General features: G+C 40.3%; 1 protein-coding gene across 1 annotated transcript in view; it reads left to right on the plus strand.

Annotated features, from left to right (window-relative positions):
• The first annotated feature begins 6,057 nt into the window (after positions 1–6,057).
• LOC120877059 (putative olfactory receptor 5AK3) overlaps positions 6,058–22,650 on the plus strand; it is a 16,997-nt gene continuing 404 nt past the window's right edge. Inside the window, exon 1 of the mRNA XM_040259360.1 lies at positions 6,058–6,630. Within this exon, the coding sequence (XP_040115294.1) occupies positions 6,058–6,630 (573 nt within the window). The remainder of the gene's footprint in view (positions 6,631–22,650) is intronic.

Consider the following 22,650-nt stretch of genomic DNA (forward strand, 5'->3'; position numbering starts at 1 on the left):
CTGAGTCTGAGGGGTAGAGTTGCATCATTTTTCTCTGTGAGTGAGGTTGTAGGACTGGAGTTCAAACTCAGGTCCTTTCTACTGCATAGCCCTGAATACAAATGAAGCTGCAAAGCAGCAGGTCTCAGAACAGGTTAAGCAAGTTCAAAAACTTAGGGGTGTGTGTGTGTGCGTGTGTGTGTGTGTGTGCCTTTGTACTGGTTTTTACATAACTTGAAAAATGTCATGGCATACATTTTATTTGAATTCAAAATGATTAACACAGCAAGTGTCATTATCTCATCAAGATTCTAGTTAAGTGGACTTATGATCAATGTTAGCTTCCTCTGACAGGTGCTTTCACCTACCGGATGGAAGCCCCCTTGACAGTGCTGCACTTGGATTATTTCACAGTAAATTTACCTGAGGAGGCACCTCACATACTCTTGGCCTTTAGCTCTCACTCAGTGTTGAAAGGAGAGAGTTGTTTCTTGTTGCTTCACTGCAGAGTTATCCCATTGTGTTCATTTCTCAAGATGTTTGAAAGAGCCAGATTCTCGACATGTCATTGGGTTTGGTTTGCTACACTCCATCCCCACCACTAAAGGCCCCTTCTTATCCCAAACTGACCATCACATCTGTGGAGGCACAGCTCTGTCTGGAGTTATTGACTCCATAGGAAGGAGCCCTCTACTGTTGTATGGGGATGTGGGGATTTTGTGAGAAACTTCTGTCATTGCACAATATTCAAGGTGCATAAAAATATATTTAAAATAATATAACAAGCATTCATATAGTTCAGTTCAGTTCAGTCACTCAGTCGTGTCCAACTCTTAGCAACCCCATGGACTGCAGCATGCCAGGCCTCCCTGTCCATTGCCAACTCCCAGAGTTTACTCAGACTCATGTCCATTGAGTCAGTGATGCCATCCAACCATCTCATCCTCTGTCATCCCCTTCTCCTCCTGCCTTCAATCTTTCCCAGCATCAGGGTTTTTTCAAATGAGTTATTCATGTAGCCACCATCTAACTTTGGCAACTTGCTTTTTATTACTCAGTTTTCCACTTCAGAAATATATCTACATAAATGTTACAGCAACAGTTTACTGAATTCTCACTGGTTTATTAATATTATTTTTTAAAATAATAGTATGAGGTGGGAGGTGGGAGGGGGATTCAGGATTGGGAGCTCGTATACACCCGTGGCAGATTCATGTCAATATATAGCAAAACCAATACAGTATTGTAAAGTAAAATAAAGTAAAAATAAAATTTTTTAAAAATTTGAAATATTTTTAAAAAATAAAATAAAATAATAGTAATAAAAGTTTTATTTTTCCTGAATTCAAGAATGCTACTATGAACATTCTTCTGTGTATACATTCATATGTACAAATATTTACAGGTCTGAAGAGAAGTGAAGTGAAGTCGCTCAGTCATGTCTGATTCTTTGCAGCCCCATAGACTGTAGCCTACCAGGCTTCTCTGTCCATGGGGTTTTCCAGGCAAGAGTACTGGAATGGGTTGCCATTTCCTTTTCCAGAGGATCTTCCCAACCCAGGGATCGAACCCTGGTCTCTCACATTGTAGGCAGATGCTTTACTGCCGGGAGCCAGCACGGGAGATCCCACTCATGACAAGGTCATGTGGAGAGGCCTGATGGGCAAAGCAGGTCAGGTCTCGAGGGGTCCTCTGTCTGAGCATCTACCCCGAAACCAAAATCTGTCTGTTTACTCTCTGCTATACTATACTCTTCTGACATTACCACCTTTTCTCTGGAAAAAGTTAACTCAGGGCTTCAGTTAACAGTTTCCTGCTTACAAAAAGAATGTTTCAGCTCAAACCCCTTTGATGGCTCTCTAACTTGCCTAACAGTTGGGGACTTTTACAATTTGTGAATTGCCTACAGCCCCTCAACCGCGAGAGGCACAAAGCTTAAACATTTTAAAGATATAGAGCCTTTTAGAGTTAAGAATTTGTTTGGTGAAGAGTTTGTTGAGTTAATGTTTGCCACCAAGCCTCCATATCCTTTATCTTTTAGGCACCTGGGAGGATATTAATTAATGTAATCGGGATGCAGAAATAGGAATATAGTAGTTTTGATGTTAGCAACACTAGACTTTTGAGTTAATTACTTTTCTCCTTGTTATAAATCACTGTACTTCTTTCATTGTTATAAATTGTTGTGTCCTTGCTATGTAAGAATGTAACTTTATTTAGTGCTTTCTGAGAGTGGCATCAGACTTTGGGAAGAACAACACTATTATCCTTATCAGAAAAGGGCCATAAAATGTTAATTGGCCTTCTGGCCAGAAGATGATGTAAATCACCTAAGACTTATGTATACAACTAGGTATACAGAGAGAAAGCCTGGTCTCAATAAGAGTCAGAGCAGTTGACACTGCGTAATTTTGTATTATCCATTGATCTCTATGTACAATCAAAAGTATAAAAGGCCTTCTGAACAATAAAGGATGGACCAGTTTCTCGGACTAGTCTCTCGAACTAGTTTCTTGGAAATCTGGTTTCCTCCATGTCTCTCTCTCTTTCTCCCTCTCCCTCCCTCTCCTGTTCTGGCTGAATTCCCATCTGGAGCGGGGAGGCTCGCCACATCTACTAACTTGCCCCGGCTTTTAAGTCCCATGAGAGAGGGAGCCCAAGGTGGCCTAACGTAGATGGTGCAAACTTCTTGTCCTGAAGTTTTATTGGCTTTCCCCGTAAACCAAGTTATTCAGCATCTTTTCTCCACTAAATTTCCCTACTATACTATTTCTTCTTAATTTCTTTTATATTTCTAAATAAATAAGTTTTTCCTCGCCTACTCCGTCTCCCCTTCGAATTCCCTGGGTCCACCAGGGCAGGATCCCGGCACTTTACCATCTGAGCCACCAGGGAAGCCCTATTTACAGGTCTAATGTGCCTATATATCTTTGTTTTTATGGTCATTAATTTCTCTAGAATATGTACTTTGTGTGTGTGTGTGAGTTGTTTTATTTGAGGCAAAATAAGGGCTGCAGTCCTGGAGACAGCACCTTAGATAGTTCTAAGAAGCTGCTCCAAAGAGGTAGTGGGGGAAGCTCAACTTTATAAGAGGTTTTCTGCTTGTCACAAGGAGCTGATGTCATCACAAAGGGATTTAGTGCTTTCCTAGATATGAGGAGATGCAAGGATTCAGATCATGAAATCAGTTCCTTAAAATATCTATCTATCTGAAGACCTGTTCTACCAGTTTTCCTGGAGCACAAAATGCCTGCGCCTCTACCCTGAATTCCCTTCCGGGCACGTCCAAGGTCAACAGCTGCAGGAGCACAGGATTCAATCTGCGGAAATTGTGGAGGCAGATGGCAAATGCCCTTGGCATTGTTGTTCAGTCACTGGCAAATGCCCTTGGCAGTGCCAGTTTGTAGTTGATGGGTTCCCCAAATGGCCATAAACTCAACCATACTTTGGGAGGCATTTCATGACCATCCATCCGCATTGCTAAGGCTCTTTCCTAGTTCCAGAGCAGAGTTTGCTGATAGACCACTGAGTGCGCTGTTACCGGGCTCAGTCTCACAATTAAAGTTATCTGGACAGCTGTCTTCTGTGGTCCAGGAAGGCATTCCCTCTTATTGCATCTTCCCATAACTAGAGTGACACCATTACAGTCATTGATCACATACAGAACTATATTCATCAACTGCTGCAAGCTGCCTAGTCATCATTACTTTCATTGGAGGCTCAGTTACATATATGGTGTAAAGTATGTACTTATAAGGGCTTCCCTGGTGGCTCAGAGATTAATGGAAATTATGGACCAAAGGGAGGTATGAGTTTAATTTTATTAATATTTCCAAACTTGTCTCCAATGTGACTATCCTAATTTACCTTCACATCAGAAATATGTGAGTCTACATTCTCACCTCAACTTTGCATTTTAGACTGAGAAGTGTAAAATTCTACTTCAAGGCAGTACTAATATACACATATCTGATTACTGGTGAGTTGTTATATGTGATATTTTCCTATTTGCCTTATAAGTTTCCCTTCTACAATTGTCCTGATCATATCATTTGTGAATTTTTCCCATGGGACAATTTATAGAAATTACTCACACTGGATACTAATTCTTTGATATTTGTATGTGTTTCAAACAAATTTACATAAATAAATATTAGAATTAATCATTTCAAAAATGTTTGGTAGAAGTTACCTATAATATACTGGATCTATTATCTATAAACTTTTAATAAAAGTCAAATCCCATAATGGTTTTAAAATATTTAAATATTTTGCACATACACACAGAGTGAGACACACAGTGACTACTATTACTCTATCCTGTTTTCCTGCTTCCTCTTTAAAAAAATAAATACTGAGAAAACACAAATAAGATTTATCAAATTATACATATGATATAAAATGTGATGTGCCATAAACACCATATGCCAGCAACCTAAAATGAAAAAAGTTTTATTATTGCATTTTACTATCCTGGGGAAATTAACTGGGAAATTAAGTTTACTTTTCAAATGAACAAGCATAAGGCAAATAAATGAAGACTTGTTATTTTAAATTTAAAATTTTCTATTTTCTAAAGGATAAGCAAAATTAATAGATGATAGAATGTGAGAAAATTTTTCAGGCAAAAACTGACAAGATATTCAAATCTTAGATATACAAACAACATATAAAATCAATCAATAGAAGGATTTATAAATAATATAAATAGGCAATTTACAAAACAATAGAACCCCCAAAGTCTAAGAAGAATATTGGACGATAATCAAATTTTTGTAATTAACGGGGACAAATGAATAAAAATGAGACAACACTTTGTACCTATTTTCCTGGCAGAAAAACATTAGGAAAATAACAAATTTTCACTAGGAAGTGAGGACATGGGAATACCCATGCATGAATAGTATGACTGTACATTGGGACATCCATTATAGAAAGTGATCTGGAAAACCTTGACTAAGTTAAATATGAGTATACCTCCAGATCAAAAATTTTTTCTTTAGGAATACATCTTACAGAAATTTCACACTGGGTTATTTGGAGTGGAGACAAGTTGTAGGCAGTCTGCTATCCATCACTAGGAAAGCACACCGGTAAATTAGGATGGATGGACTCCACGGAGCAGTGCTACTCAATGTGTGGTCCACGGACCAGCACCCATCCTCGGGCACTCTGTTTCTAGTCTGTGATGGGGCAACTACTGAAAGTGAGATCGGGCACTTAAACGATCACAAAATGTTCACAATGCTGAGAATTTTTCATTGTTTTTTACAAAAGTAAAGGATCACAACAGATTGGAACTTCTATAAAGAAGTAAATCCTTTACCAACCATAAATACTGTGATAAACACTTCCATAAGGAACTCTACAATTTCATTGAGACCATCATAGCAGGGAAGAGCTGTTAAGGAAAGGAAAAGGATAAAAGAAAAAATACGAAGATGAGTATAAACAAGATCTTATAGAATTCTATGGATTTCAAATAAAATGATTAGTAATTAAACCAATTAGAATTTCTAATTAAAGTATGTGAGCATGCTTGCATGCTCAGTTGATTCAGTCATGTCTGACTCTTTGTGATGCATGGACTGTAGCCCACTGGGCATCTCCACGGGATTCCCCAGAAAATACTGGAGTGGGTTGCTATGCCCTCCTCCAGGGGAGTTGAACCCATGTCTCCTCTGTCTCCTGCACTGCAGGCTGATTCTTTACCCACTGAGCAAGCTGGGAAGCCCAATTAAAGTATAGGGAGCATAAAAGAAAGAATAATTAGAGTACTTCTTTATCTATATCTCATTTGTTCCTGGCTTGATATACTTATGAAATACTCATCACTCTGCACTTTGAGAACACGGATGCTCTTTGGTCCACAACAACATCCCCAAACTAAAAATATCTCAGTCAAATATCAAGGTTCAACCTTTAAATATCTAAGTCAATTATGTCATGGAAATTATTCTCTGACCCTACTGTGAAGTTATATATTGTACTATTTCCAGTTCTAGAATTTAAGAATCACAATAGTCAGCTTTCTCTGCTGTTTCTTTGCAACTTTTCAGCTGATAATCGTTACAAGCCATGGGACAAAACAATGGCACTGAGGTAACTGAATTCATTCTCCTGGGATTCGCTGGTCAACATAAGTCTTGGCATGTCTTTTTCACAGTATTTCTAGTGATCTATGTGGCCACCCTAGTGGGTAACATTGGCATGATCCTACTCATCAAGACTGACTCTTCCCTTCACACTCCCATGTACGTTTTCCTCCAAAACTTGGCTTTTGTTGATCTCTGTTATGCCACTGCTATCACTCCGAAGATGTTGCATAATTTGATGAGCACCAAAAATTCCATCTCATTCTTCGGATGTATGGTGCAATTGCTGGTCTATGGTACCTTTGTAACAAGTGATTGCTATATTCTGGCAGCTGTGGCAGTGGACCGTTATGTGGCCATCTGTAACCCACTTCGCTATGTAACTGCCATGTCCCAGAGAGTCTGCATTCAACTCTTAACTGGTTCATACTTCATGGGTTTCCTGAACGCTTCTGTCAATGTAGGTTTTACTTTCTCACTGACGTTTTGCAAATCCAATAAAATTAACCACTTTTTCTGTGATGAGCCCCCAGTTCTGGCCCTCTCATGCTCCGATATTTACTTCAGCATCATGGTACTAGCAGCCTTTGTGGGGTTTAACTTGACATTCACTATATTGATCATCGTCTTTTCCTACATGTTTATCTTGTCTGCCATCCTGAAGATCTCTTCTGCTGCAGGAAGGAAAAAAGCCTTCTCCACCTGCGCCTCCCACCTGACAGCTGTCACCATTTTCTATGGAACACTCTCTTATATGTATCTGCACCATGGTACCATAGAGTCTCAAGAGCAAGAAAAAATGGCTTCCATTTTTTATGGAGTTGTGATTCCCATGTTAAACCCTCTCATCTACAGTCTGAGAAACCAAGATGTAAGAGAAGCCCTAAAAGAGGTTGGGAAAAAGTGTTCCTAGACTGAACATTAATTACTAGCTCAGCCAGTCCAGGTTTGATGCAAGATACAGGATGCTTGGGGCTGGTGCACTGGGATGACCCAGAGGGATGGTACAGGGAGGGAGGTGAGAGGGGGGTTCAGGATGGGGAACACATGTACACCCGTGGTGGATTCATGTTGATGTATGGCAAAACCAATACAATATTGTAAAGTAATTATCCTCCAATTAAAATAAATAAATTTAAATTTTAAAAAAAAACAAGCAAGGAACAATTCTCTCTCATTTTTCAACAGCAGAAGGTGTTTCAAATATTTGTGAGTTCCAAGTGAAGTGAAAGTCACTCAGTCGTGCTGACTGTTTGTGATCCCATGGACTATACAGTCCATAGAATTCTCCAGGTCAGAATACTGGAGTGGGTAACCATTCATTTCTCCAGGGGATCTTCCCAACCCAGGGATCCAACAGAGGTCTCCCACATTGCAGGTGCTTTCTTTACCATCTGAGCCCACCAGGGAAGCCCAAAAATACTGGAGTAGGTAGCTTGTCCCTTCTCCAGTGGATCTTCCCAACCCAGGAATAGAACTGGGGTCTTCTGCATTGCAGGAGGATTCTTTACCAGCTGAGCTACCAGGAAAGCCAATGAGTTCCAAAGGCATTCTTTAATTATATCAATAGATCTGAAATTTAATGAAAACATCTTAAGTGATTAAATAATTTTCTGTCGGGAGCTGCATTAGGCATTACAAAGTGGAGGCACAGCCCCAATCCCCTCTCTTTGTCCTTCAGGCATGGACCCGAGATGAAGGAGTTGGGCCTTGTGATTCTGACTTGTTTTTTTCCTCTCCTCTACTGAGTTGATTGAAAAGGAATATTAAGGTGCTCATTGTTCTTGAGAGGAGCATGAGAAGGCACAAAGCCTTCTGCAGCTGTGCTCAGAGAATAATTCATAAAGTTAATCATTGACATTTGTTTAAGGACTTTTACAAAAGAGTGTTCCAGGACACAGCTTGAAGACATGGGAGGGATTGCTATCTGAAGCTTATTTGAGAGGAAAATGTTTATGGCAAAGGAATTTACTGAATTTAGGGCTTAGAAATAATTAAAATAGTTAGAAGTAAAAGATTTAAGGAATGTTGTAATGTTAGCATGTTTTACTAGAGCTTATAGAGGTTAGGAATTTTAGAGATACTGGTCCCATCACTTCATGGGAAATAGATGGGGAAACAGTGGAAACAGTGTCAGACCTTATTTTGGGGGGCTCCAAAATCACTTCAGATGGTGACTGCAGCCACGAAATTAAAAGATTCTTACTCCTTGGAAGAAAAGTTATGACCAACCTAGATAGCATATTCAAAAGCAGAGACATTACTATGCCAACAAAGGTCCGTTTGTCAAGGCTATGGTTTTTCCTGTGGTCATGTATGGATGTGAGAGTTGGACTGTGAAGAAGGCTGAGCGCCGAAGAATTGATGTTTTTGAACTGTAGTGTTGGAGGAGACTCTTGAGAGTCCCTTGGACTGCAAGGAGATCCAACTAGTCCATTCTGAAGGAGATCAGCCCTGGGATTTCTTTGGAAGGAATGATGCCAAAGCTGAAACCCCAGTACTTTGGCCACCTCATGCGAAGAGTTGACTCAATGGAAAAGACTCTGATCCTGGGAGGGATTGGGGGCAGGAGGAGAAGGGGACGACAGAGGATGAGATGGCTGGATGGCATCACTGACTTGATGGACGTGAGTCTGAGTGAACTCCGGGGGTTGGTGATGGACAGGGAGCCCTGGCCTACTGTGATTCATAGGGTCACAAAGAGTCAGACATGACTGAGCGACTGAACTGAACTGAACTGAACTGAATAGCTAGAAGCGTTTTTAAGAGATAGTGAACTTAGGATGTTAGGGGCAAACAGGGTTTAGAAAGATAAGAAATAAACTGAGGAATGTAGTATCAGTTAAAATGTAATCACAAGCTAACTATAGGACACATAAGAGGAAGTACATAATAGATGGTAAAGCTGATTCTGAGAGAATCGCTGAAGCAGGAACTCTGAAGGGCAACAATGATTTATGGAGATGATAAATCTGGGTGAGGGGGAACTGAAAATGTCAAACCTCTGATCTAATGCTTTTGTAAAAGTATAAAAGAAAATCTTAAACTTGAAATAAATGCTCAGTCCAAGAAAATTGAGAGGCTGCATCGTTACTCACCAACACCGTCCCTCCCTTCATGTTGAATCCCTGGCTGCTGGAGCTGGACTCTGGCAATTTTCTAATTCATATGTTTCTTAGAAAGAAAGTGTCTGAAAAGATCTTTGCTACTCCTTTTAAACCTTTTGATGAGCCCTTTTTTCAAACACCTGCCCTTAAAAAGCAATAAGAAAGTAGAGTGTATAAAAATGTTTAAATACCCTCTATGTGTATAATATAAAAAGTCTCAGGACAAAAATCTTTTTTGGTGTCTGGTACTATTACTCTCGCTGTGAGTCTATAGCTAAGCCATTTTACTTTTATAAAGAATAATTGGAAGTGCCATTTTTGGAGAAAACATGCAGAAAAGAAAGGGGGAAACCCACTTCAGTGAGTCTGCATACATATGCAGACATTATGGAGTAGTATCTGTCCTTTCTGTGTATGTTCTCTAACCAGCTAGAAAGCTGACACAGGCGTCAGACAAATGCAGATTATATAAGTTCATTTTGGTAAAACTGTATTTTAAATATAACATGAATCTCCAGCAATACCATCTTGCACACGTGTAAAATGCAGTGCAGAATTTGGTGCTACAGAATGAACTCATTTACCCAAAAGTGAGGCCTTGAGGTTGGAGCAGTTGAAGTTGAACAGAGAAAGTTGTACCTGAGCTTGAACTTGGGGGGGGGGGGGAATTAATTATACACCCATCCTGTTGACAAGCATGTTTTTAAAAAAAGAGACTGAGATCACGTATTATACTTCTTTCAATCTCATTTGTCAGTTAAACCATAGGATGTTGTAATTGAGAGGATTGGCAGGGTGAGAGTTCACTGCCTTCTTCAATGTTTCCAGAAGTTCCAAATTGTGGACTGAATTATGAGTATAGAAGCATAGAGATATGGATCCAATCGTAACACAAGCAGTATCAAAAGAAACCAGATGATACCAGCCCATGCAACAGGGTGCATTTTTCTGCACTCTGGGAGAGAAAGCCAAAAATTATGAAACCCTGAAACTCCAATACTTTGGCCACCTGCTGCAAAGAGCTGACTCATTTGAAAAGACCCTGATGCTTGGAAAGATTGAAGGCAGGAGAAGGGGACAACAGAGGATGAGATGGTTGGATGGCATCATAGACTCAATGGACATGGGTTTGGGTAGACTTCAGCAATTGGTGATGGACAGGGAGGCCTGGTGTGCTGCAGTTCATGGGGTCACAAAAAGTCAGACAGGACTGAGCGACTGAACTGAACTGATATTACTTAAAGTTGTTGGTGACCTGCTCATATTTGCAGACAGAAACCTTATCTTCACCTGAAGTGTAAGCAAATCCTCTTCTGAGAAGAAAGGAGAGATGTTTATATGTACCACCCTGAATCATCTCTGAAGACAGAGGCACTTCTAAGTTTTACTATTTTGATGTCTCCTTATACAAACATTCTTTAATGTAATATCTTTAAATACGTTGCATAGAGAACTTTGAATGTGTAGCTATATTCATGAAAAAATCTATATATTAAATAATATCACCTTAATATTTACAAAGTGAAAGATCACAAAATGCATGGATGAAAAAAGCATAATGGTACTGTAATAGTGAATGTTAAACTTACCTCTCCCAGTTCATGAAAGATCAAGTTGAGGAAAAAAAATTTAAGTAAAGTTACAGAAAAACTATTTGATATAATTAATGAGAGTAAATACATACAGAAACTCTATATTGTGGAAGCCTACTAATCAAACATGCCTAAAATCAAAATTTAGGTGTATTTTGCTTCTTTAGCTCACTCCACAGAAGCTGTAGACATCTCAATAAGTGGGAATGGGCTTTTTATAGAATACATGCTTTGCTGAACGAATCCAAGTATGAATTAAGGAAGCAGATACTCTCTCTAGATTTAGTTACTGGCAAAAAGAAGATCAGCAACTGGGCATCTCAGTAATCAGTGCTCAAGAGGTGCAAGGAATAAAGCAGGAAAAGTTATAGTGAGAAAGCAGCAGATAGAGATTTCTTAGTCTTTTTACAGTTTCCTTGTAGACTTGGGGAGTTCAGTTAGAAATGCTGTTTCTTATTGTTTTTTTTTTGTGGCTATTGATACTGTGTTAGACACATCACAGTCTGGTTTATTGGAAGAACTGATTTTCCCCTTCAAAATAACTTGGAATCAGACAAATATCTTTCTTTGTTCCTTCCTTCTCTTTCTCTCTTTCTTTCCTTCCTCTTTCCCTCCCTTTCTTCTTTCTTTCCTTTTTTTTAAAATTCTTTCCTATGTCCTTTTTAAATGTCCCAGGAAGAATTACAGAAATTCAGTGGACTCCAAAAATCAGAAATAGTGTAGAAAATATTCTCTGATCTAAAGCAGTAGATCTAGAATTTAACAGTAAAGCTTGAAGTTAAAAACACCTAAAATTCTACCACTTAAAACCGAAATTCTCATTTAAACAACTCTTTGGTTGGTTAAAACAAAATTGACAAATATGTATAAAATAATACTTTACAAACCATTACATTACTAACTATAACGGGTGTTCAAATAAATTTTTATAACTTTATAAATACTTGAGTTAGTGAATAGGAAATAATGATAAATTAAGTAAGTATACATTTCAAGGCATCAGAAAATAATATTAAAGAAAGGAGAGGAAAGTAGTGATTTTTTTAATTGATGTTGAAAACCCCATAAATGACAGAAATAATAAACGAAAGAACTTATTCTCCAAGGAGAAGGAAATGACAGCCTGCTCCAGTGCTCTTGCCTGGAGAATCCCAGGGATGGGGGAGCCTGGTGGGCTGCCATCTATGGGGTCGCACAGGGTCAGACATAACTCAAGCGACTTAGCAGCAGCACCAGCAGCATTCTCCAAAGCTAAAAATAACAATAAAGTGGATAAATAATTTGCCAGCTTATCAATAAAAATAATACTGGAGAACAAAGAAAATTTAAAATAAGAGAAGAACACTGAAATCAACAATATCCAACTGTATTTGAAAACCTAATGAAATTAGATTTTCTTTTTTTACTAGGAGAATGTTGGTTGCCAAAAAGGTAACAGAGAGGAGATTAAAGAGCATTTAACATAGAAGAAAGTCATGATACTGCAGGCTTCCCCTAAAAAAAGGCACCACATCCATTTGGAAAGAGAAAAAAAAAGTCTAAAATGATCACACACAAAAAATCTCTAATGAAGACCAAAGTTGCAGGACTTTAGCTGCCTGTTATCACGTCTGATTTAAAGACATGGTAAACATATCTTGCAATGATATAATGAATATATATTGACCAATGTGAAAGGTTCTTGCTGAACCACAAGAAATGCAAGGATTCTTGGCCTACAGAGGAGAAGAATTCAATCAAGGGCCGGAGACAAGGCTTGATCACTCAGAGCTTTTCTGTAATAAAGTTTTATTAAAGTATAAGAGAGATACAGAAAGCTTCTGACACAAACATCAGAAGAGGGATGGAGAGTGCCCCCTCACTATGTTTAGTTCAGTTCAGTCGCTCAGTCACATCCGACTCTTTGTGACCCCATGGACTGCAGCATGCCAGGGCTCCCTGTCCATAACCAACTCCTGGAATCTACTCAAACTCATGGCCATTGACTCCACGATGTCATCCAACTATCTCATCCTCTGTCGTCCCATTTTCCTCCTGTCTTCAAACTTTCCCAGTATTAGGGTCTTTTCAAATGAGTCAGCACTTCTCATCAGGTGGCCAAAGTATTGCAGTTTCAGCTTCAGCATCATTCCTTCCAATGAACACCCAGGACTGATCTCCTTTAGGATGGACTGGTTGGATCTTGTTGCAGTCCAAGGGACTCTCAAGACTCTTCTCCAACACCACAGTTCAAAAGCATCAATTCTTTGGTGCTCAGCTTTCTTTAAAGTCCAACTCTCATGTCCACACATGACTACTGGAAAAACCATAGCCTTGACTAGACGGACCTTTGTTAGCAAAGTAATGACTCTGCTTTTTAACATGCTGTTTAGGTTGGTCATAACTTTTCTTCCAAGGAGTAAGCATCTTTTAATTTCATGGCTGAAGTCACCATCTGCAATGATTTTGAGGCCAAAAAATAAAGGTTGCCACTGTTTCCACATCCATTTGCCATGAAGTGATGGGACCGGATGCCATGACAGTTTTCTGAATGTTGAGCTTTAAGCCAAATATTTCACTCTCCTCTTTCACTTTCATTAAGAAGCTCTTTAGTTCTTCTTCACTTTCTGCCATAAGGGTAGTGTCATCTGCATATCTGAGGTTGTTGATATTTCTCCCAGAAATCTTGATTCCAGCTTGTGTTTCTTCCAGCCCAGCATTTCTCATGATGTACTCTGCATATAAGTTAAAGAAGCAGGGTGACAATATACAGCCTTGACGTACTCCTTTTCCTATTTGGAACCAGTTTGTGGTTCCATGTTCAGTTCTAACTGCTGCTTCCTGACCTGCATACAGATTTCTCAAGATGCAGGCCAGGTGGTCTGATATTCCCATCTCTTTCAGAATTTTACACAGTTTATTATTATCCACACAGCCAAAGGCTTTGGCATAGTCAATAAAGCAGAAATAGATGTTTTTCTGGAACTCTCTTGCTTTTTCCATGATCCAGCGGATGTCGGCAATTTGATCTCTGGTTCCTCTGCCTTTTCTAAAACCAGCTTGAACATCTGGAAGTTCACGGTTCACATATTGCTGAAGCCTGGCTTGGAGAATTTTGAGCACTACTTTACTAGTGAGATGAGTGCAATTGTTTGATAGTTTGAGCATTCTTTGGCATTGCCTTTCTTTGGAATTGGAATAAAAACTGACCTTTTCCAGTCCTGTGGCCACTGCTGAGTTTTCCAAATTTGCTGGCATATTGAGTGCAACACTTTCAGGGCATCATCTTTTAGGATTTGAAACAGCTCAACTGGAATTCCATCACCACCACTAGCTTTGTTCATAGTGATGCTTCCTAAGGCCCACTTGACTTCGCATTCCAAGATGTCTGGCCCTAGATGAGTGATCACACCATCGTGATTATCTGGGTTGTCAAGATCTTTTTTGTACAGTTCTGTGTATTCTTGCCACCTCTTCTTAATATCTTCTGCTTCTGTTAGGTCCATAGTGTTTCTGTCCTTTATTGAGCCCATCTTTGTATGAAATGTTCCCTTGGTATCTCTAATTTTCTTGAAGATATCTTTAGTCTTTCCCATTCTGTTGTTTTCTTCTATTTCTTTGCACTGATCACTAAGGAAGGCTTTCTTATCTCTCCTTGCTATTCTTTGGAATTCTGCATTCAAATAGGTATATATTTCCTTTTCTCCTTTGCTTTTGGCTTCTCTTCTTTTCATAGCTATTTGTAAGGCCTCCTCAGGCAGCCATTTTGCTTTTCGGCATTTCTTTTTCTTGAAGATGATCTTGCTCCTTGTCTCCTGTACAATGTCATGAACCTCCATCCATAGTTCATCAGGCACTCTGTCAATCAGATCTAGTCAATTAAATCTATTTCTCACTTCCACTGTATAATCATAAGGGATTTTATTTAAGTCATACCTGAATGGTCTAGTGGTTTTCCCTTCTTCCTTCAATTTAAGTCTGACTTTGGCCATAAGGAGTTGATGATCTGAGCCACAATCGGCTCCCAGTCTTGTTTTTGCTGACTGTATAGAGCTTCTCCATCTTTGGCTGCAAAGAATATAATCAGTCTGATTTCAGTGTTGGCTATCTGGTGATGTCCATGTGTTGAGTATTCTCTTTTGTTGTTGGAAAAGAATGTTTGCTATAACCAGTGCATTCTCTTGGAAAAACTCTTATTAGTCTTTGCCCTGCTTCATTCTGTACCGCAAGGCCAAATTTGCCTGTTACTGCAGGTGTTTCTTGATTCCTACTTTTGCATTCCAGTCTCCTATAATGAAAAGGATATCTTTTGGGGGGTGTTAGTCCTAAAAGGTCGTGTAGGTCTTCATAGAACCATTCAACTTCAGCTTCTTCAGCATTACTGGTCAGGGCATAGACTTGGATTACCATGATATTGAATGGTTTGCCTTGGAAATGAACAGAGATCATTCTATCATTTTTGAGACTGCATCCAAGCACTGTATTTCAGACTCTTTTGTTGACCATGATGGCTACTCCATTTCTTCTAAGGGATTCCTGCCCACAGTAGTAGATATAATGGTCATCTGGATTAAATGCACCCATTCCAGTCCATTTTAGTTCGCTGATTCCTAGAATATCGACTTTCACTCTTTCCATCTCCTGTTTGATCACTTCCAATTTGCCTTGATTCATGGACCTGACATTCCAGGTTCCTATGCAATATGGCTCTTCAGAGCATCGGACTTTGCTTCTATCACCAGTCACATGACAACTGGGTATTATTTTTGCTTTGGCTCCATGTCTTCATTCTTTCTGCCGTTATTTCTCCACTGATCTCCAGTAGCATATTGGGCACCTACTGACCTGGGGAGTTCATCTTTCAGTGTCCTATCTTTTTGTCTTTTCATATTGTTCATGGGGTTCTCAAGGCAGGAAAACTTAAGTGGTTTGCCATTCCCTTCTCCAGTGGACCACGTTTTGTCAAAACTCTCCACTGTGACCCGTCCACCTTGGGTGGCCCCACACAGCATGGCTAACATGGCATCACTAGTATTAGCAAAGGAGTTATATACTTCTTAATTAGTTATTCAGTTCAGTTCAGTCGCTCAGTCATATCCGACTCTTTGCAACCACATGATTTGCAGCACGCCAGGCCTCCCTGTCCATCACCAACACCCGGAGTTCACTCAGACTCACGTCCATCGAGTCCGTGATGCCATCCAGCCATCTCATCCTGGGTCGTCCCCTTCTCCTCCTGCCCCCAATCCCTCCCAGCATCACAGTCTTTTCCAAAGAGTCAACCCTTCGCATGAGGCCGAAGGACTGGAGTTTCAGCTTCAGCATCATTCCTTCCATGGAAATCCCAGGGCTGATCTCGTTCAGAATGGACTGGTTGGATCTCCTTGCAGTCCAAGGGACTCTCAAGAGTTTTCTCCAACACCACACTTCAAAAGCATCAATTCTTTGGCACTCAGCCTTCTTCACAGTCCAACTCTCATATCCATACATGACTACAGGAAAAACCATAGCCTTGAATAAACAGACCTTAGTCGGCAAAGTAATGTCTCTGCTTTTCAATATGCTATCTGGGTTGGTCATAACTTTTCTTCCAAGGAATAAGCGTCTTTTAATTTCATGGCTGCAATCACCATCTGCAGTGATTTTGGAGCCCAAAAAAATAAAGTCCGACACTGTTTCCACTGTTTCCCCATCTATTTCCCATGAAGTGATGGGACCAGATGTCATGATCTTCATTTTCTGAATGTTGAGCTTTAAGCCAACTTTTTCACTCCCCTCTTTCACTTTCATCAAGAGGCTTTTTAGTTCCTCTTCACTTTCTGCCATAAGGGTGGTGTCATCTGCAAATCTGAGGTTACTGATATTTGTCCCGGAAATCTTGATTTCAGCTTGTGTTTCTTCCAGTCCAGCATTTCTCATGATGTACTCTGCATATAAGTTAAATAAGCAGGGTGACAATAGACAGCCTTCATGTACTCCTTTTCCTATTTGGAACCAGTCTGTTGTTCCATGTCCAGTTCTAACTGTTGCTTCCTGACTTGCATACAGATTTCTCAAGAGGCAGGTCAGGTGGTCTGGTATTCCCATCTCTTTCAGAATTTCCCACAGTTTATTGTGATGCACACAGTCAAAGGCTTTGGCATAGTCAGTAAAGCAGAAATAGATGTTTTTCTGGAACTCTCTTGCTTTTTCCATGATCCAGCGGATGTCGGCAATTTGATCTCTGGTTCCTCTGCCTTTTCTAAAACCAGCTTGAACATCAGGGAGTTCACGATTCACATATTGCTGAAGCCTGGCTTGGAGAATTTTGAGCATTACTTTACTAGCATGTGGGATGAGTGCAATTGTTCGATATAGCATTCTTTGGCATTGCCTTTCTTTGGAATTGGAATGAAAACTGACCTTTCCAGTCCTGCTGAGTTTTCCAAATTTGCTGGCATATTGAGTGCAGCACTTTCATAGCATCCTCTTTCAGGATTTGAAATAGCTCCACTGGAATTCCATCACCTCCACTAGCTTTGTTCATAGTGATGCTTTCTAAGGTCCACTTGACTTCACATTCCAGGATGTCTGGCTCTAGATGAGTGATCACACCATCGTGATTATCTGGGTCATGAAGATCTTTTTTGTACAGTTCTTCTGTGTATTCTTGCCACCTCTTCTTAATATCTTCTGCTTCTGTTAGGTCCAGACCATTTCTGTCCTTTATCGAGCCCATCTTTGCATGAAATGTTCCTTTGGTATCTCTAATTTTCTTGAAGAGATCTCTAGTCTTTCCCATTCTGGTCTTTTCCTCTATTCCTTTGCATTGATTGCCAAAGAAGGCTTCCTTATCTCTTCTTGCTAGTCTCTGGAACTCTGCATTCAGATGCTTATATCTTTCCTTTTCTCCTTTGCTTTTCACCTCTCTTCTTTTCACAGCTATTTGTAAGGCCTCCCCAGACAGCCATTTTGCTTTTTTGCATTTCTTTTCCATGGGGATGGTCTTGATCCCTGTCTCCTGTACAATGTTCCGAACCTCATTCCATAGTTCATCAGGCACTCTATACAGTGAATTAAAAGAATGTCTGGATCTTACTAGACCCATTCCTGTAATTTACATTTTCTGATAACAGGATTAGCCAGAAGGTTTTTTAGGAAGGAAACTGTCCTCAAACAGTATACATTGTTATATAATCTTTAATACAGATTTTAAACTGAATTTTTTGTTGTGTAATTATCAGTTGGAGGCCTAAAGATAAAAAGGTTTTATGTGACTAAGACTGAGGAAGGTGGGGGAAAAAAAATATTTGTCTTTTCCACCTCCTTGAGAATTTCAGACCCCTCTCTCCTTGGAAACCTCTGGACTTCTTATCAACCTGCCTAGGAACTGACTCTCTTAAGTTGAAAAGATATGGAGTGGAAAAAAATAAATCAACAAATATATGATCAGCAGATTTGCAACAATAATACTTAACCAATCTCATGATGAAATTATTCTTTTCAAAAAAAAACTATGTTGAAAACTACTCTGTGGTCTCCCCTCCATGTCTGCAGTTTATAAATTAGTGGATTCAACCAACTATGGATTGCTGCTGCTGCTGCTGCTAAGTTGCTTCAGTCGTGTCCAACTCTGTGCAACCCCATAGACGGTAGCCTACCAGGCTCTCCTGTCCCTGGGATTCTCCAGGCAAGAACACTGGAGTGGGTTGCCATTTCCTTCTCCAGTGCATGTAAGTGAAAAATCAAAGTGAAAGTTGCTCAGTTGTGTCTGATTCTTCACGACCGCATGGACTGCAGCCTACCAGGCTCCTCCATCCATGGGATTTTCCAGGCAAGAGTACTGGAGTGGAGTGCCATTGCCTTCTCCAACTATGGATTAATAATAGTGATATTTTACCCATAGGGTTGCTCCCTGGAAGACCTCCCTAGCAAAGCTGTCACTATTGGACCTAACTGAAAGTTCATTCAATGTAAAGAGACTTTTTCCCCAAGGGCATATGCTTAAAGAAATATGAAGTCATGCTTTAACACTGCAGCTGCTTACAGATTAGGTAAGTGTTGAGCCAAACAATAAGAAAACCAAAAAGCCTAAAAATAAAAGCTAGAGAATGAAATTTTCACAAGGGTATGAAAAACTTCCAATATATTCCTGAGAATTACAAGACTGTGAATATCTGCAGGACTGTGAGCTGTCCCAGGGCTACATTCATTTTCAAGAAAGACTTAGGAAAATCTTAGACATGAACTCTAGCTAATCCTAAAGCCATACTCAAGCAGGAAGTCAAGGCTAAAATGACATTATAAACTAAAATGACATTTACTGAGGGTTGGTTGCATAATCCAATATTCTCTCAGAGCTGGTTGGTAAGGACTGGGGAGATTTTTCCAGGAATTTCAATAAATCTTTTTCCAATTACAAGCCAACCACTAAAGTAACGGAGCAGAGACACTTCAATGACCACACATGAAAAGGAATATAATTTTTACAGGATTCATTCAGATAAGTCACTAAACACAAATATTAAGAACAACAAACGGCACCAGTAACAAATGCTAGAGAGAAAGAATAATCTGATTTCCAGGGTTGTCATATGTTATTATTACAAAATAATTATCTTGTAATTATTTGTATTAATAATAATCTCCTCAGAAGGAGGAGAGAAGCACTGCATGGGGAAGGTTAACCCTCCTCCAATTCCAGGAATAATGGAAAGATTTTGCTGATGTCACGGCAAGAAGGGCCCCACTTGGGAATGGGTGCCATCTGGCCAAGAAGACACTGCTCAGTGTCTGCACACTGGGCAGGGGTTACATTACCACCAGTCTTCCCACAAGTCAGTTCAGTTCAGTTCAGTTCAGTCACTCAGTCGTATCCGACTCTTTGCGACCCCATGAACCGCAGCACGCAAGGCCTCCCTGTCCATCACCAACTCCTGGAGTCCACCCAAACTCATGTCCATCGAGTCAGTGATGCCATCTAGCCATCTCATCCTCTGTTGTCCCCTTCTCCTCCCAACTTCAATCTTTCCCAGCATCAGGGTCTTTTCCAGTGAGTCAGCTCTTCGCATCAGGTGGCCAAAGGATTGGAGTTTCAGCTTCAGCATCAGTCCTTCCAATGAATATTCAGGACTAATTTCCTTTAGGATGGACTGGTTGGATCTCCTTGCAGTCCAAGGGACTCTCAAGAGTCTTCTCCAACACCACAGTCCAAAAGCATCAATTCTTCAGCACTCCGCTTTCTTTATAGTCCAACTTTCACATCCATACATGACTACTGGAAAAACCATAGCCTTGACTAGACAGACCTTTGTTGACAAAGTAATGTCTCTGCTTTTTCATGTCTGAAAAATTATTGCGGTTGCTTTTCTGACCAGGGAAGAGAAGGCCGGGACAGGATTCCTCACTTGGTAAAACAGAACTGAGACACAGCGATGAAACCCACCCACTAAGCAGCCCCAAGAAGTACAATTGGGGTTTAATAAAAAGGCAGAACATTTCAGCTTCCCTGGCCACCCAAGTTTTAATCAGAGCCCGTGAGCACTTTCTAGGACTGTGAGGCTCTTGCCGACACAGGCTGTGTCTGCCCTGTGAGATTCTCACTGGACCTCCCAGAGTTGGCACAACAATCCCCCGTCTCCTGGATCACTTGGCAGTTCTCCCTACCTGCTGGGCAGTCTGAACTCCTCTCTGTCCAAAAGCACACACATCTGATTCCCACCTCCAAGCCCCCTTAAGTTGTCCCATTTGCTTTCCCAACCTTCCCACGTGCTCCACACACACCTTGCTCTTACAGGAAATCCTCCTGGATTGCCCCCTGCTCTTCCAGTTGGTGATGGACAGGGAGGCCTGGTGTGCTGCAGTTCATGGGGTCGCAAAGAGTCAGACACGACTGAGCGACTGAACTGAACTGACTTCCTGTTCACAGTATTTACCTCTCAATGCTGGTCTCTAAAGTTAGTCTCATTTCCATGGTCTCAAACTGTAAATTGTCTGAAGGCAAGGGTTTAAAGACTAGCTAATGAATGTTAAGAGCTTTGCAAGCTTGATTTTATTTAAACCTTCATAACCCTTCTGAAGTAGGCACTTTCATTGTCCTCATTTTACAAGTGAGGAAGTTAAGACTCAAGACATAAATAACACACCCAAGATCACAGAGCTAGGGGCAGAATCAGACAAAGACCCATTGGAAAAAACCCTGATGATGGGAAAGATTGAAGGCAAAAGGAGAAGAGGGCAACAGAGGATGAGATGGTTGGATGGCATCACTGATTCAGAGGACATGGACTTCAGTGAGTTCTGGGAGATGGTGAGGGACAGGGAGGCCTGGCGTGTGGCAGTCTATGGGGTCACAAAGAGTCAGATATGACTCTGCAACTGAACAACAACAGTATTAAATGTTAATATTGAGAAATAAATATTTGAAGATTTTACAAGGAAGAGTTCTTGACTCCAAACATCATTGTAAAATCAAAAATTTTTAACAGGGCAACATATATAAACAGATAACTCACAGAAGAGGAGATACTAATCTTTCTTGGACATTGAAAAAGTTGCTCAGTCTGGTTTGTAGTAGAAAACTGTAAACAAAACTAATTCTACTGTTCTTTACTTATCAGAGTGACAAAGCTTAATAACATATCTTAGCATTTTGTTAGAGAAGATATACAGAAATAGTCACTTTAGATTTGCTAGACGTGATTTAAATGGACAGAACCTTATTCTGAAGGGCAGTTGGGCAATGTCTATTAACATTTATAGTGTTCATGCCCTTTGACTTGGAGGTTCTTCTCCTAAATATCTTTCAATCCTAGAGATATAGTTCACACTTATGCACACTAATATATGTATTGTATATTTTTTAGGGAAGATTGAAAACCATCTAAATATCTACTAATAGGGGAGAGAGTTTGGCTAAACATATTAAGCAATGCAGCTGTTCCATGAAATACTATGCAATAAGGTAAAAGTGAGATTTCCCTTTCCATGTAGATCACCCAGAAATAATATGTAAACTGCAGGCCACTGAAAAATGTGAGTGATACACTGTCATTTGTATGGCTGAGGAATAAAGAATATAATATTGGTATGTTTGCAAATGCAATACAAGGCTAATCTGGAAGAATAAAGAAGTTGGGACAGTGATCTTCTCCAGGGAGAGGAACTAGAGATTAGGAACCAAGGGATAGAGGGGAGTTGTGTCTTATTCTATCCACTTTGGTACGTCTGCATTTGTTACCATGTGGATGGCTTGTTTTACACCTCGTCACCACCACCACCCCCAAAATAAGGAAGGCAAGGAGACAGGCAGGAGAAAGGAAGCGAGGGACGGGAGGAGAAGGAATACAAGGAGGAAGAGAAAAACAGAGAGAGCAAAAGGAAGGGAGGTATGGTAATTTGTCAACAATGGGGCTTCCCTCGTAGGTCAGTGGGTAAAGAATCTGCCTGCAGTGCAGGAGACCCAGGTTCGATCCCTGGGTTGGGAAGATCCCCTGGAGAAGGAAATGGCAACCCACTCCATTATCCTTGCCTGGAAAATCCCCTGGAGAGAGGAGCCTGGTGGACTGCAGTCCATGGGGTCGCAAAGAGCCAGGCACAACTGAGCAACTAACACTCAGGGCTCTTAACAAAGAAACCAAGTCCCAAAAGGCAGTAACACAACGTTATATTTTCTCCCGTCTGGAAATATGAACTTTTATCCAGCAGAGAATAACTAATCAATTTTTTTTTTCAATTCTGTCACAGCCCTGGAAGCGCAGGTTCTCAAGGGACCCAGTAGAGATCCCTCAGGCCCCAGCTATAAGCTCCCAGATTGGAGGGAACCACATGGAGAGACGTGGTGAGCAGTCAGTCTCCACCAGTTGCAGAAAGAGAATCTGGAAGCAGCATCGGTGTAAGTAAAACAAAGTAATCCCATTT

Source organism: Oryx dammah, unplaced genomic scaffold (assembly GCF_014754425.2).
Source record: "Oryx dammah isolate SB20612 unplaced genomic scaffold, SCBI_Odam_1.1 HiC_scaffold_17, whole genome shotgun sequence".
Taxonomy (NCBI): Eukaryota; Metazoa; Chordata; class Mammalia; order Artiodactyla; family Bovidae; genus Oryx; species Oryx dammah.